Source organism: Camelus bactrianus, chromosome 19, assembly GCF_048773025.1.
Source record: "Camelus bactrianus isolate YW-2024 breed Bactrian camel chromosome 19, ASM4877302v1, whole genome shotgun sequence".
Classification (NCBI taxonomy): Eukaryota; Metazoa; Chordata; class Mammalia; order Artiodactyla; family Camelidae; genus Camelus; species Camelus bactrianus.
In genome coordinates this window covers 7,422,142-7,435,191 of record NC_133557.1, presented here as the reverse complement: position 1 = coordinate 7,435,191, position 13,050 = coordinate 7,422,142, and the positions used below count along the sequence as shown (strand labels likewise).

At 55.0% G+C, this 13,050-nt stretch overlaps 1 protein-coding gene across 5 annotated transcripts; it reads left to right on the top strand.

Moving 5' to 3' along the window:
- The first annotated feature begins 80 nt into the window (after positions 1–80).
- On the top strand, positions 81–9,706 carry CDC25B (cell division cycle 25B). Of its 5 annotated transcripts, XM_010972747.3 has the most exons (16): positions 97–603; positions 1,441–1,547; positions 2,157–2,208; positions 3,980–4,021; positions 4,182–4,218; positions 4,471–4,593; positions 4,707–4,829; positions 5,010–5,144; positions 5,599–5,679; positions 5,795–5,974; positions 6,160–6,255; positions 6,784–6,846; positions 7,009–7,107; positions 7,318–7,451; positions 8,120–8,231; positions 8,392–9,706. In XM_010972747.3, the coding sequence occupies exons 1-16, from the start codon at positions 404–406 to the stop codon at positions 8,530–8,532; spliced, it is 1,725 nt and encodes a 574-aa protein (XP_010971049.3). In that variant the 5' UTR covers positions 97–403; the 3' UTR covers positions 8,533–9,706. The 5 variants fall into 5 exon arrangements, with proteins under 5 accessions (XP_045364485.2, XP_010971049.3, XP_045364489.2 ...); XM_045508529.2 differs by lacking the exon at positions 6,160–6,255 and having other exon boundaries at positions 81–603; XM_045508532.2 differs by lacking the exon at positions 1,441–1,547 and having other exon boundaries at positions 472–603.
- The last annotated feature ends 3,344 nt before the right edge of the window (positions 9,707–13,050 follow it).

Here is a 13,050-nt window from a genome sequence, read left to right as displayed (position 1 = left end):
ACCCAAAGCTTGGAACTGGGCGAGGCCGGGCTGGTCCAGCCTCCGCGCCTTTCACCACATGGGCCCCGCCCTCGGTCCCGCCCCTCTTCTAACCCGCGCCCCCATTGGTGGCGTCCGGCGGCGCGGCCGCTGTTATTTTTCGAATATATAAGGAGGTGGTGGTGGTGGCAGCTTCTGCTTAGAGGCTTCCCGGACTGGCGGCGGGTCCCTGCGTCCCTCCTCTCCTCCCCACCCTCCCCGCTTCCCTCTCCGCTTCCCTCTCCTCCCTCGCTCCGGCCCCGTTGCTCTTCCTCCCTCCCACCCCCCTCCACCCCGGGCCGGCTTCCTACCTCGTCCCTCGTCCCGGCCAGCTGTGCCCGGCGCCTGTCGGTTGCCCTCCGCCCAGCCCTCCCGCCCCGCGGATATGGAGCTGCCCCAGCCGGAGCCCACGCCAGGCTCGGCTCTCAGTCCGGCCGCCGTGCGCGGTGACGCCCAGCGTCCGGGCTACCTTCCGGGCCTCCGCCTGGGAGCTCACAGCCTCCTGGGGTCCCCGGAGCGCGCGACCGCTTCCTCGCCAGTCAGCACCCTCACCCAGACCATGCACGACCTCACCGGGCTCGGCAGGTAGGGCGCGCCAAGGATGCTGGGTGTGGGGTGAGAGGCCCGCACTAGGGTATTGGTCCTAGGCCTCCTTGTGAACCTGGCATGGGTACCGAATCCAAAAGGCGGAGTAGGGAGGCATCCGGGGCAGAGCCTGTTCAGGGGCCCGAGACAAGGTTGTGCTGCTCACACCCTCCAGGTGACTTGCTCTTGGCCTGCACAAGCCTTTGGAGACCTTTCCCACCTCCTCCTCCTCCACCATGCTGCCTCCCTAATCTCAGCAGATCTTCACCATTTTGCCCCAGGCAGGAGATCCTGAGCCTGGAGGGGGGAACTTGAGGTGGCAGACCAGTGGGGTTCCCATAAACCCAGGCTCCTGCTCCCTCCTCCAGTTCTTTCCTGGGGTTAAGGGGTTAAGTGCTTGTTCTGCCCCTGTAAGCAAGCCTGCATCTCCAGGCTGGGTTGTCCTTGTAGCAGTAGAGACCTAAACCTAAACCCTTCCTCCAGAAAGGCTTGTGGATGAGTAGGGGTCTGAAAAGTTTAGGGGAAGGCCCTCCAGGGCTGCTCTGCTATGCCCTCAGGGTGGCCCCAGCCCACCTCCTCCAGCCTACCTCCTTGCTCTTGCCCTGGGTTCACCTCTCCCTGCACCCAGGAGGACTTTAAATCAATCAGTCAAAAGAGATGTAGGGCCCATGTAGAAGGCCTGAGAAGAGGGTAGGCCCTTGATGCCTCACCTTTCTGGGACAGTGCAGAGGCTGGATGGGCCCTTCAGAAGTGGGTGGCTGGTGGGAACATGGGCCAGCCAGCACTTGAGCCCCACATTTACCTTTCTCCTTCCTTGGGTCCCTGCTCCCTTCCCAGCGAGACCCCAAAGAGTCAGGTAGGCAGCCTGCTCAAATGCCTATCCCTGTCCCGTCGGGCGTCTGAATCCTCCCTGTCGTCTGAGTCCTCTGAATCTTCTGATGCAGGTGAGGCCCAGGGGTGCCAGGGGAGTTTGGGAGGGCTGCCTGAGCCTCCCCACTTCCCTACTGATCAGACTAACATCCTTACCACAACCTGGTGGGCCCAGCAACCTCCCCCTGCCCACTTCTGGTAGGGCTCACCACACTCAGCACCGACTGAGCAAGGCGGGCATTGGGCGGGGTCCTGAGATCTTACCTATTTAAAAACAGTAGCCAAACCCCCTGAACCACAGCCCCACCTGGGAGGCATTAGGGCTGAAAGTCTGTCATTTTATGACATTCACTTGCCTTCTGCTATCACCATTTCCTTTAAAAAGCCAGTATCTTTTCTAGAACAAATTATTTTAAACTAGTTCAGGAAAAATGCTCAGCAAAGTTTTGGTTTAAAGCCTAGAAGGAGGAGTTTTCATAGTAAACAGGGAGTGGAGCCCTGTGTAATTTGGGGAGCAGTGTGTCAGCCTTTGGGGTCCATGGATGGGTTTTGTTTCATTTTTTAATATGTCAAGATCTAAAACAAAAAGAGGTTTTTCCCTTCTCAGAATAGGGTTGGGATGTGGTGGGGGAAAGAGTACAGGAAATGCCACTACTTTCAAACCAAGGCGCTCTGTCCCCCAGGTCTCTGCATGGACTCTCCCAGCCCTATGGACCCCCAAGTGGCGGAGCAGACGTGAGTGGAGAAAAGGAGGGGGCACCTGCCCTTAGGAATCTCAGTTCTAGTATAAACTCACTGGGAAGTCTGGGCGAGCAGACAGACCCCTCTTCATCCCCATATGGGGACACGAATTGACTTCATGTCCTGGAATTCTGCTCTCTGTCTCAGGGAAGGGTCTGCTCTCACGGGAGCAGCTGAGAGTGGGCTCAGGGCTGGGGGGTAGGGGTCAGTGGCCACAGGGAGCCACTTGTGGGAATATCGGGTCAGTATGTATCTCATTTTTTTCTGCCTATACACATTTTTTCTGTGCAGTATCACAATTTCAAAATATGGTCCAACTAATTCAAAACTTTTTATTCACTCTAGGCCAAACAAAACAGTTACTGCAAGCTGGTTTGGCCCTTGGCCATCCTATCAGCAACCTCTAGCTTCAGTGATGTTTGACCCTCTGGCCAACTCCTGGACCAGGCCCTTTGTGAGGGGGAGTGGAGAAGTTGGTGGGCTCTGCTCAGCGCAGATCCCTGCTGCTTGGTTGTGGGGCAAGAGTAGTACCTCCCAGAGCACAGCTGTTCCCATCCAGCTGTTCAGGCCCCAGCAAGGAGAGCAGCTGCCAGGCATTACTGGGAACAGCTGGGCATCCTCAGCCTGGGCTATGGGACTGTGGCTTTGGGTTTAGGGCAGTGGCTGTCTTTCTTCCAATTGCCTTTGATCAGACTGGGCTGGGCTGCAGGGTTTGTTCATAAACAGGAAATGGGTAGAGAATTAGATGGGGGTGTGGGGACTATAGGCTGGGTTTTGGTGGTAACAGGGCTGTCCCTGCTTTGCCCCCAGGGCCCAGGTGCAGATTGGAAACCAAGGCAATTAAATTGATAATCCTGATGCCAGGTTGGCTGGGCACAGCCACCTCCCCCCCAACCCTGGGGCCATCCCCCTGACATTTTAGCACTCAGTGCCCCACCACTATCTCTGCACCTGCTTTGACGGTTACAGTTTCTCAGAAAGAAGTGTGTGTGTATGTGTGTACACACAGACACACAAAAGCCCCGCCTAGCAGGTGGTCTCTGGTAACATAGCTGAGGGGTGGGGCCTATCTACAGAAGCTTATGCTCCAGCCTCAAAAGGAACATCTGTTGGAATTCTTTGCCTGCTGGCCTCTCCTAAGGCAGGAAGAGGGGGGTAGGACAGAGGCTGGGTCCTGGAAAATTCCACAGGAGGGAGGAGAGGATGTGACCCTGCACATTGGTCACTAGGGGGTCTGGCATGGCAGACTGGGACTGATCCAGGGGCACACTAAACCAGTCCCCTGACCTGGGGGAGCCATAACAGCCCCACACAAGGGGAGAGAAGCCCAGTCTTGCTGGCATCCAGGCTCTAGAGGCACCTACATTGTCAGTCCAAGGCCTGTCACCATGGGATGGATGGATGCCTTTCCTGGCAGCCATATGGCCCCGCTGAGGTGATTTGCATACAGGTGGAAGGCCTGTGGGCAGGCGGGTGAGACCGTTGCCTTGGTAACGCCTCAGCCACCCTGTGACCTACCCCAGCTGTCTCTGTTGCTGCCATTCTCCAGGCCTCTTCCATTCAGGGCAGCCTTTAAAATCCCAGGCTGCCTCTCATCTCCCCCCTCCCTGATACCTGGGTCCCCGATAATCTGCATTCTTCCTACCTTCTCTTTCCCCTGGCTTGAGCCCTGGCCCCTCGGGCCTTGTGAACTGGGGACCTGATGCTGGGGGTGGGTGATGGGCTAAAAGGGAGGTGGGTTGCATGGGACCCTTTTCTCTCCTAGGTTTGAGCAGGCCATCCAGGCAGCCAGCCGAGTCATTCGAAAGTAAGTGCTCAGGCCTTCCTCACACAGGCTCCCCTGCCCTGTGTGGGTAGAGTAGGCTTTCCCATGGGGGTGCACAGGGCTCTGTGGTGGAGGGGGACGCTGCATGCTGTCTGTCACGGGCTGACTCTCCAGCCCTGAGTGCCTCCATTTCCTTCTGCAGTGAGCAGTTTACCATCCGACGCTTCCAGTCCTTGCCGGTGAGTGCCCTCTGAGGCCCAACGGGAGGCTCAGGTCTGCTGGCCAGGAGGGGGGAGGGGCAAGAGGGGTCTAGGGTCAACTCTCAGGGTGGACTTGATGTGGTTGGGTGTCCCCAGTCTGGCTGCAGGAGCTGGGGTTTTGGAGGTAGACAGGTGAGCTGGGGGAGTTGGAGGAGCTACGGGAGAAGGGAGGCCTGGGCTGGTACCAGAGGAAAGCAGCCTTTTGTACCTGCTGCCCTCCTGGCTCTCTAGGTGAGGCTTCTGGGTCACAGCCCTGTGCTACGGAACATCACCAACTCCCAAGTGCCTGGCACCTGGAGGAAGAGTGCGGCGTGTGTCCGAGCTGCCCACCGCTCTGAGGAGGACAAAGAGAATGTGCGTGTCCGGAAGGCCAGAGTGGGAGTGCTCCAGGGAGAGAAGGGGACTTGCTGCGGTGGTTCTCTGCCATTTGATGACACACCCTCCTTTGCCCCCTATACTGCCCACAGGATGGATTTGTCTTCAAGATGCCGGGAAAGCCCACCCATCCCGGCCACACTCATGTTCTGGCAGAGTGGGCCAGCCGCAGAGAAGCCTTTGCCCAGAGGCCAAGCTCAGCTCCCGACCTGATGGTATACCAGGAGAGCTGACCCAGGCAGGGCAGGCGTTCACCCAGGACGGGTGCCTGTGAAGGCAGCCGGGGGGACTGGAGGCTGATCCTGAGCCCTGAGGCAGTGGGAACTTTTTCTCAGAAGGCTGGGGGTGGGGAACATGAGGCCCCTGAGTAGCCTGTTCATTCGTTACCCACACAGTGTCTCACCCCTGAGCGGAAGATGGAAACAGAGGAACTGACTCCCCTGGCCCGATGCCGCTTCTCCCTGACCCCCACTGAGAGGGCTGCCGAAGAAGATGATGGATTCGTGGATATCCTGGAGAGTGACTTAAAGGTAAACAGCCTTGCCCTGTCAAGCCCCCTACCTCTCCCTCCCTGGGATCTCCCAAAAGAGGAGAGCTCTGAGCTCCTGCAGCAAGACTATGACCTCATTCCAATGTCAGAAGAAGAATTGGAGGTAACTGAGTCACAGCCTTTCCTCTGGCCAATCAGAGAAGAGGAGGTGGCTGGTGCTGCAGTGAAGGGGCGATGGGCAGGGTGGAGGGAAGCCTGGCCCTCCTGCATGGCCACACTTCTCATGATTCTTTGTAAGCCCCAGCACTGAGTGGGGCCCTGTAGCTTCCTGGTTCTGGGGGTCTGCCCTATGTGGAGGTGTGAGCAGGGCCAGGGAGGGCTGCTGGCCTGGAGTTTGCTGAGAGAACTAGGCAGACTGTCCTTGAGAACACGGGGCTTTAGGGGTTGGATCTTTGCCTGGGAATTTGACCATGTCCTTGCTAATTTGGCCTCAGGAGGAAGATGTAGTCCCCCCAGGCATGGAGAGCCTTATTAGTGCCCCGCTGGTCAAGACCTCAGAAAAGGAAGAGGAGCAGGTGAGCTTCTGGGGTAGCCCCTCAGAACTTGGAGGGGTGGGCCCTACCCCCAGGTGGGATTTGGGTTGAAGGGCAGGGGCGGGGCACTCTGACCTGCCACTGCTGTTCCCGCCAGGACCTCATCATGTACAGCAAGTGCCAGAGGCTCTTCCGCTCCCCGTCCATGCCCTGCACCGTGATCCGGCCCATCCTTAAGAGGCTGGAGCGCCCCCAGGACAGGGACCTGCCTGTACAGAACAAACGGAGGAGGAGCGTGACCCCTTCAGAGGAAGAGCAGCGGGAGGCTGAGGGGCCTGTGAGTGCCCTCCTCCGGGGATGGGGCTGGGCTGGACTGGCCTGGGTGGCCACCCTCCAAGGCCACCCTGCAAGCTCTTCTCAGCCGGGTTTGTGGCAGAGGGCAGGGTGCATGGAAGAGGGTACTAGTCAGACAGGGCACTGAGGGGCAGCCTCACCCCGATCCTGCCGCCGTCTGCCCCACAGAAAGCCCGTGTTCTCCGCTCTAAGTCCTTATGTCATGACGAGATCGAGAACATTCTGGACAGTGACCACCGAGAACTGATCGGGGATTACTCCAAGGTACCAGCAGTGAGCGGCCCCCTCAGGAGGCTCGACCCCTTACCAACTGTGGCCCCTGAGCCCAGCAGCTGCTTCAGTGACACCCTCTCTCCCCAGAGGCCCCCTGGCTTTGTCCTTTGCGTCTTTTCCTTTATTTTCATCTAGACTCCTGTCTCTGGCTCTCCTTGGTCTCCTGACTCCACCTCAAATCTGTCCAGGGCATCAATGGTATCTCAACCCTGGAAAACATTTCCAAACTGTAGTATCTAGCTTGGAGCCTCCTTGGGCTTCATCCTGGGGCTTGGCAAAGCATGGGGGCAGGAGGAAAGGGGGTTCATCTCTTCTGCTCCCCATCTTCATTTCCCCTTGAAGGCTATTCCCTGGGGATTGACCCTAGAGGTGCCTCTTGGTTGCTATGGGAACCAGAGCTGAAGTTGAAAGTCAAAGCATGTGTGGCCTTTGGGCTTGGGGAAAAAACTGCATCTTTTCCAGGTTCCCAGTCTTACCAATTTCACTTTGTTTCTCCTTTCTCTCTCCACTTCCCTTCAGGCCTTCCTCCTACAGACTGTGGATGGAAAGCACCAAGACCTCAAGTACATCTCACCAGAAACGGTATGCAGGGATGAGCTTTTTTTCTGGTGCATTTGGGACTTCTGTTTGCCTGTTAACTTTGCCTGGGGTCGGGCTGCCAGCACTGGGTTAGCAGCAGTGTTAGGGGCCAGTCCCTGCCTGCCAGCCTGACCTGTTGGAACCCTCCTCCGTGGCCTCCTACAGATGGTGGCCCTGCTGACAGGGAAGTTCAGCAACATCGTGGAGAGGTTTGTGATTGTGGACTGCAGATATCCTTACGAGTATGAAGGCGGGCACATCAAGGTGAGTCAGGGTGATGGGAGAGGCCCTGAAGACTCACCCAGTCGTACCCTTTCTCTGCCTGGAGGATGAATCGGTAGTAGGTGGGTGTACCTTCTCGTGGGGAAGGATTCTGCCCAGCAAGAGTCAGCGTCACTTGTCTGAAAGATGGGGACTGCATAGGGGAGGGTCGACTGCCCAGGGCTGTGGCCTGACCTGCGGCTCCTCCGGCAGACTGCTGTGAACCTGCCTCTGGAACGTGACGCCGAGACCTTCCTGCTACAGAGCCCCATCACACCCTGCAGCCTGGACAAGAGAATCATCCTCATTTTCCACTGTGAATTCTCATCTGAGCGGGGGCCTCGCATGTGAGTCCCAGCTCCGCCCAGCCTGCTAGTACTTCTCCTGACCTTCCTTGGCCAAGCTGGCGGGTGCTGGAGTCGGCTGATGGCCAAGACGCCCGAGCCCAGCCCCAGCCCCTCCTCGGCCTTGGCCCCTGTCTCATCTGATGCCTTGGAGAACCTCATGCCACCGTCCTTCCCATCAGGCCTCACATCTATCCTCTGTTGCTGCTACCCCTGCAAAATCCAAGTCTCCAGCAGCATCCTTACAATCCAAGGGCCCTGTCCCAGTCCTCAGTGACACTGACCTTTCCAGTGTTCCACTGTCCTTTCCTCTCTTTACCTCACCAAGTCTTGCCCAGACTTCCTGAATGTATCTCCTGAATTTTGCCTGCCTCTCTCCTTTCTGCCTCCCCTTTCCCGGTTCAGGAGAAATGTCTCTGACGAAAATTGTGCAACTGTCTCCTAGAAACAGAGCCCCCTTGATTTGCTTCCTTCCTTCCTTCCATCTCCCCAACTGCTTCCGTACCCAGCTAGCCAGACTGAGCTCAGAGTGTTCTTAGGGCTGACATTCTTGCACAGAAGTCTTCTGCGGTTCCCCAAGGCCCTCAAAGGAGTCAGTGCAGGGAACAGGTCCCCTGATGGACACCCCGCTGCATGCCCAGCTCTCACCCCCACACCCCTGCTCATCCCAGGTGCCGTTTCATCAGGGAACGAGACAGGGCCTCCAACGACTACCCCAGCCTCTACTACCCTGAGATGTATATCCTCAAAGGCGGCTACAAGGAATTCTTCCCACAGCACCCGGTACTATGGGTGGGGTGGCCACAGCCTGCGTGGGAGGGTTGGACTAGAGGCAAAGGGCTCGGCCTGGCGGTAGCCCTTAAAGAAGGAGAAGGGAGGGGTGGGTCCCCCCACAAAGTTACCCATTTCCCCAGATTGATTGGCCCTTCCCACCCTGCCCTAGGCGTTCTGTGAGCCCCAGAACTACCGGCCCATGAACCACGAGGCCTTCAAGGACGAGCTGAAGGCCTTCCGCCTCAAGACGCGCAGCTGGGCTGGGGAGCGAAGCCGGCGGGAGCTCTGCAGCCGCCTGCAGGACCAGTGAACCGCCAGCAACCATCCCACCCATCTTCCTTGCCTTGTGTGACCTGGGCACCAGCAGCCCAGTGGCTTGCAGGGCCGAGGGTCTGCTAGAGGCCCCAGGTGCTGTCCAGATGAAAGACGGTGATGGTGTCCCGTCCATCTGCTCCCGCCCTGACGCCTCTGTCTCACTCCAGTCATACTCCATATCCTGGTGACACCCCCACCCCCACCCCGGAAGAGCCCAGCCTGCTGACTTAGTGCAATTGGATTAAGTCTAGCTCAAAGGAAGTATTCTGTGTCCAGCAGGAGCCTTTTGTTTTTTTCCTTCCTTGTTTGGGTTAACTGTTTGTCTTCCTGTATCCAGAAAAGCCCCCCTTTTTTCTAGGGGCTTTGCTTGTATGTATGAGGCTGAGGGAGAGCGACAGCCCCCAGGATGGGCAGCAGCTGTGCTCCTGGCCCTAGGGGTCAGCGCTGCCCTGCCCCAGGCCATCTACAGCACTTCCAAGTTTGTCCGCATTGCTCCCCTCTCTCTTCCCCTCCCTCCCGTCCCTCCATGTGAACACATCCAGCACAGACATAAGCTCTTACTCTTTCCTGTTTCAATGTTATCTGCATGCTTGATTTGTCTGGTTTGCCCACCTCAGGACGTTCACAGGCTGAGGTTTAGGCTCCCCTTGTCCAGCTAGGGCTAAGGGCTCAAACATTAATAACTCACTTGGCCCTGGCTTCTGTTGCTTCAGAAAAGGATGTTATTATTTGCAGGGGCCTTTTGGATGAGGGCTAAGGCCTGTGTCCTGAGCCCACTGGAAGCCCAGCTCTCGATACTGTGAACCCCAGAGCCTGAAGCCATTTCAGAACTTGCTGCTGTCTTGTCATGGACGGACAGACGGATGAATGGAAGAGTGGTGGACGGATGGATGGCCAGGAATGCACACTGCCTTGTCCACAAACTGCTGAGTGGAAACATTTCAGTGAGTGTGACAGCCTGCGGCCGGAGTATATGTGTGCCTGTCTGTGTGGACAAAAATCTCTACACTTTAAGGTTTGGAGATATTCAAAAGGAACTGTCATGGAAGCAGCTAAACCAAGGACAACCATCTCTGGATTCTGAATCTCAGGAAGTGGGCAGGGCTTTTTGAAGGCCCTGATGAGTCATCTGCTAGGGTCTTGGTTCAATAAAGCACTGAGCAAGTTGAGTAAGCAGCATCGTGTCCGGGGAGCCCTTGGCAGGACCATGGCAGCCCTGGTTGGTGGGAAAGGGCAGGGGCAGCTCAGCGGTAAGCAGCATCTCCGCAGCTCCCACCTCACCTGGCAGAATCAAATCTACCATACGTTGCTCTTCACATTTCCTTGTCTTTGCATCTGCTGTATTATCCTTAGGAATGCTCTCACCCATCTGTTATTCCTTTAAAATTCAATTTCAAATGTTTTGTCCTCCCAGAAGCCTTCCTGCCCTATAAGGGAAATGACTTTCCTTTCAGTATCTCCAGCACCCAGTAGAGGTTCCACCACCTAGGTGGTGCCAAGTTCAAGATTAAGAGAGTGCGAAAGGGTCAATCTGGGAGAGCTTGTCCTAGGCCCAAACCTGGGTGTGTCAGGAAATCCCCTTGGAACACCACAGCGAATGACCCTCCCCACCCCCAATATGAGCTCTCTGTGATTGTAGAGACTCCTTTGCAAATGTACAAATAAGATACTGCCTGATAGAGTGCACACACATGTCAGGTGTCATTAACTTCATCTACCTTGCAATGATTATTTGCTCCATACTGCAGATCGAAAAATGGAGGCTATTTCTTACCAGAGCAACAAGAAGGGATTCAGTTTCTCAGGCTGAGTCTAAAGGACACTTACCCTGTCTCCAGCTTGCCTCCTGCCCCCTCCCCCTGCCCCCAATTTCTTAAACCCCTTCAAGGCTTGGTCTTCACTCCTGGTCTGGACCCCTCTATAAGGGCACAACAGGTGGGAGGGGTGGGTGTCTTGAAGGGCTGGACATCTACTCAGGGAAGGAGGGGTCCTGAAGCTTCCAGAAGTCCCCTCCACTGAGCAGAAACCTGACACCAAGGCCGGCATTTATTCGGATGAAGGGATTTGCCCCCCAAAAGGGAAAATAGCTGGGCACACCCCTGAGAAAGAGGGAGAAGTAGGGGGACAGGAGAGAGTGAGCCCTGGGCACAGTCATGCTGAGACTCGCTGGCACCACCCTGAGTGTTCAGGTGGTCTGGTTTTATGAGGAGCAAGGCAGATGCTCAGAGAGGGCACTCACTTGCTCCAGGTCACACAGTAAATACAATCTGAGCAGGTATTTCAGCTGCCAGGACTCCTATGCCTCACCTCCCACCTCTGGTCCAGAGAGCCAAGGGGGTGGGGTTAGGCTGCCTGGCCTCTGCTCTGAGTCCTTTTACTCTGTCCTGGATCAGGCCACACAGGAAGGAGAAAACAATGGGTGCTATGTCCAACAATGCCCAGACTGTGTGCCAGGTGCAGATAGCTGCGGCCATATCTGCCCCACTTAGAACGCACCATCAGAGTCACAGATGGGGTCTTGGGGCACTTAGTCGGCTCCATACACGTTTACCTATTGTCTCCTAAGCACATCAGGTCGCTATGCAGCTCATTTTGCAGGAAAACCAAAATAGGAAGGCAGGGAGGGGGCCCTGGTCAAGCAAGGAGATGAAATTCCTTCCCAAAGAGAAGACCCTGCTGCTGACATCTACCTTGAGGGAAGCGTGGGCCTGGTCTCCATAGAGGGGACGCCAGGTCAGGACCCTCCTACTTCTGGGAAGTTCAGGGGATGGGGCAGAGGTGCCCCAACCCCCTTCTTACCAGGAAGAGAAGCTGTAACTTTATTCCTGAATGTTCATAAAGAGAAGTGTATCAGGCAAGGAAGCGGTTTAAAATCCTGGGCTGCTAGCCAGTTTTAGAGGTTGTTTTGCTTGGGCCAAGGCGGGGCAGGAATTCCCACCGCCAGCCAGCGAGCCGCTGACTCACATGGTTAAAGAGCTGCATGGGGCTGGGCCCAGGTGGAGAGCCAGCCTGTGCAGGCCTGTCAGCAGGCACCACGGGGGCTGGGCATCGTCAGAACTACTCAATGGGTAACTTGCAATGACAATTTAAAAAATGTTTTCTTTTTAAATTGGGGAATAATTGACATTTCCTCAAAGGTACACATCTTAAGCACAGAGCATAGAGCATATATGTGAGGAAGCACTACACTCAAGATATCAACGTTTTTAGAATCTCTGGAGGCTCCCTCCCACTCCCTCCCAGTTACTTGCACTCTGGGTCATCGTTTTGTTGACCTCTATCACAATAGATTAGTTCTGCCTGTTCTTCAGCTTCATACAAATGAAATCATACTCTTTTGTCCGGCTTTTTTCACTCAGCATAATGATTTTGAGATCTATCATGTTTCTTTTAGCAAGTTTATTCTTGTTCATTGCTGTGTAGTATTCCATTATATGGATACATTCTTAACTTGAATTATTCATTCTCTTTTTTCCTCTGGCTTTTTCAACTTTTTAAAAGTTAAGGTATCATTTATATGCAGTAAAATTCACCCTTTTGAGTACACAGTTCGGTGAGTTTTGACAAATGGACTGTTTGGTAAACTGCCACCACAATCAAGATATAGAACATTTTCATTCTGCCCTTGATGGATTATTTGGGACTATTTCAAATTGTGCTGGGAATATTCCAGGAGTAGAATTGCTCCAAGGTTGCTATACCAACTCACCTTCCCACCAGCAGTGTCTGAGAGTGCTGTTCCATATTTTCATCAAAATTAGTAAATTTTAATTTCTCTTAACTAGAAAATGTGATTGTTATTTATAGCAAAGAACTCAGTTAACTGTCAAATGCTGAACCTACATGCTGTGATGTGGCAGCAGCAGGGGTTCCAGCCTGTTTTCTGACTCTCCCATGATGAAATACTTATCTTAATTTTTTCTCAAGTCAGATTCTTTAAAAAGTTAAAGTAGTCACTTTGGAGTTAACTGTAGGTTACTGGCTTGAGTCCATCCCGTGACAACAGCTCATAACCATCTAGAAAACTTATCATTTCTAAAAAGCCTTTATCCCTGGAATTGAGCACACAGGCACCCTACTTTCCAGAGGCAATAAAACTGTTGGTGGTGCAGAAAGGAAGGCGTTTAGACAAGGAGTCTATAGCCACGTGGAATCTGGAAACAATCAGGGAGGGAAGTTGAGTAATGATGGAGAAGTTGCTGTTCTGCAGCCGTGAAAATCACGCCTTGAGAGAATCTTAGATGATGTGAAGTTATTCAGTCTATTGTTCAGAGAAGACAGTTATGGGACAGAAGGTAAGATGCATTCCTACCCAACCCACAAGGGAGTTTGTGTGGGTGCCAAACAGGGCTGCTAGGATTGCCTCCGCCCCTGCCAGCCCACAGAAGCACACCCGCCCCTGGGAGGAGGGTGGTGACCGCAGCTGCCAGGCTCTGAGTCAGCTGGGCCTGGGGCAGTGGGAGGGGAAGGGGCCTCACGTGGCTGAGCCTGAGCTGCCTCGTGGGGCCTCCTG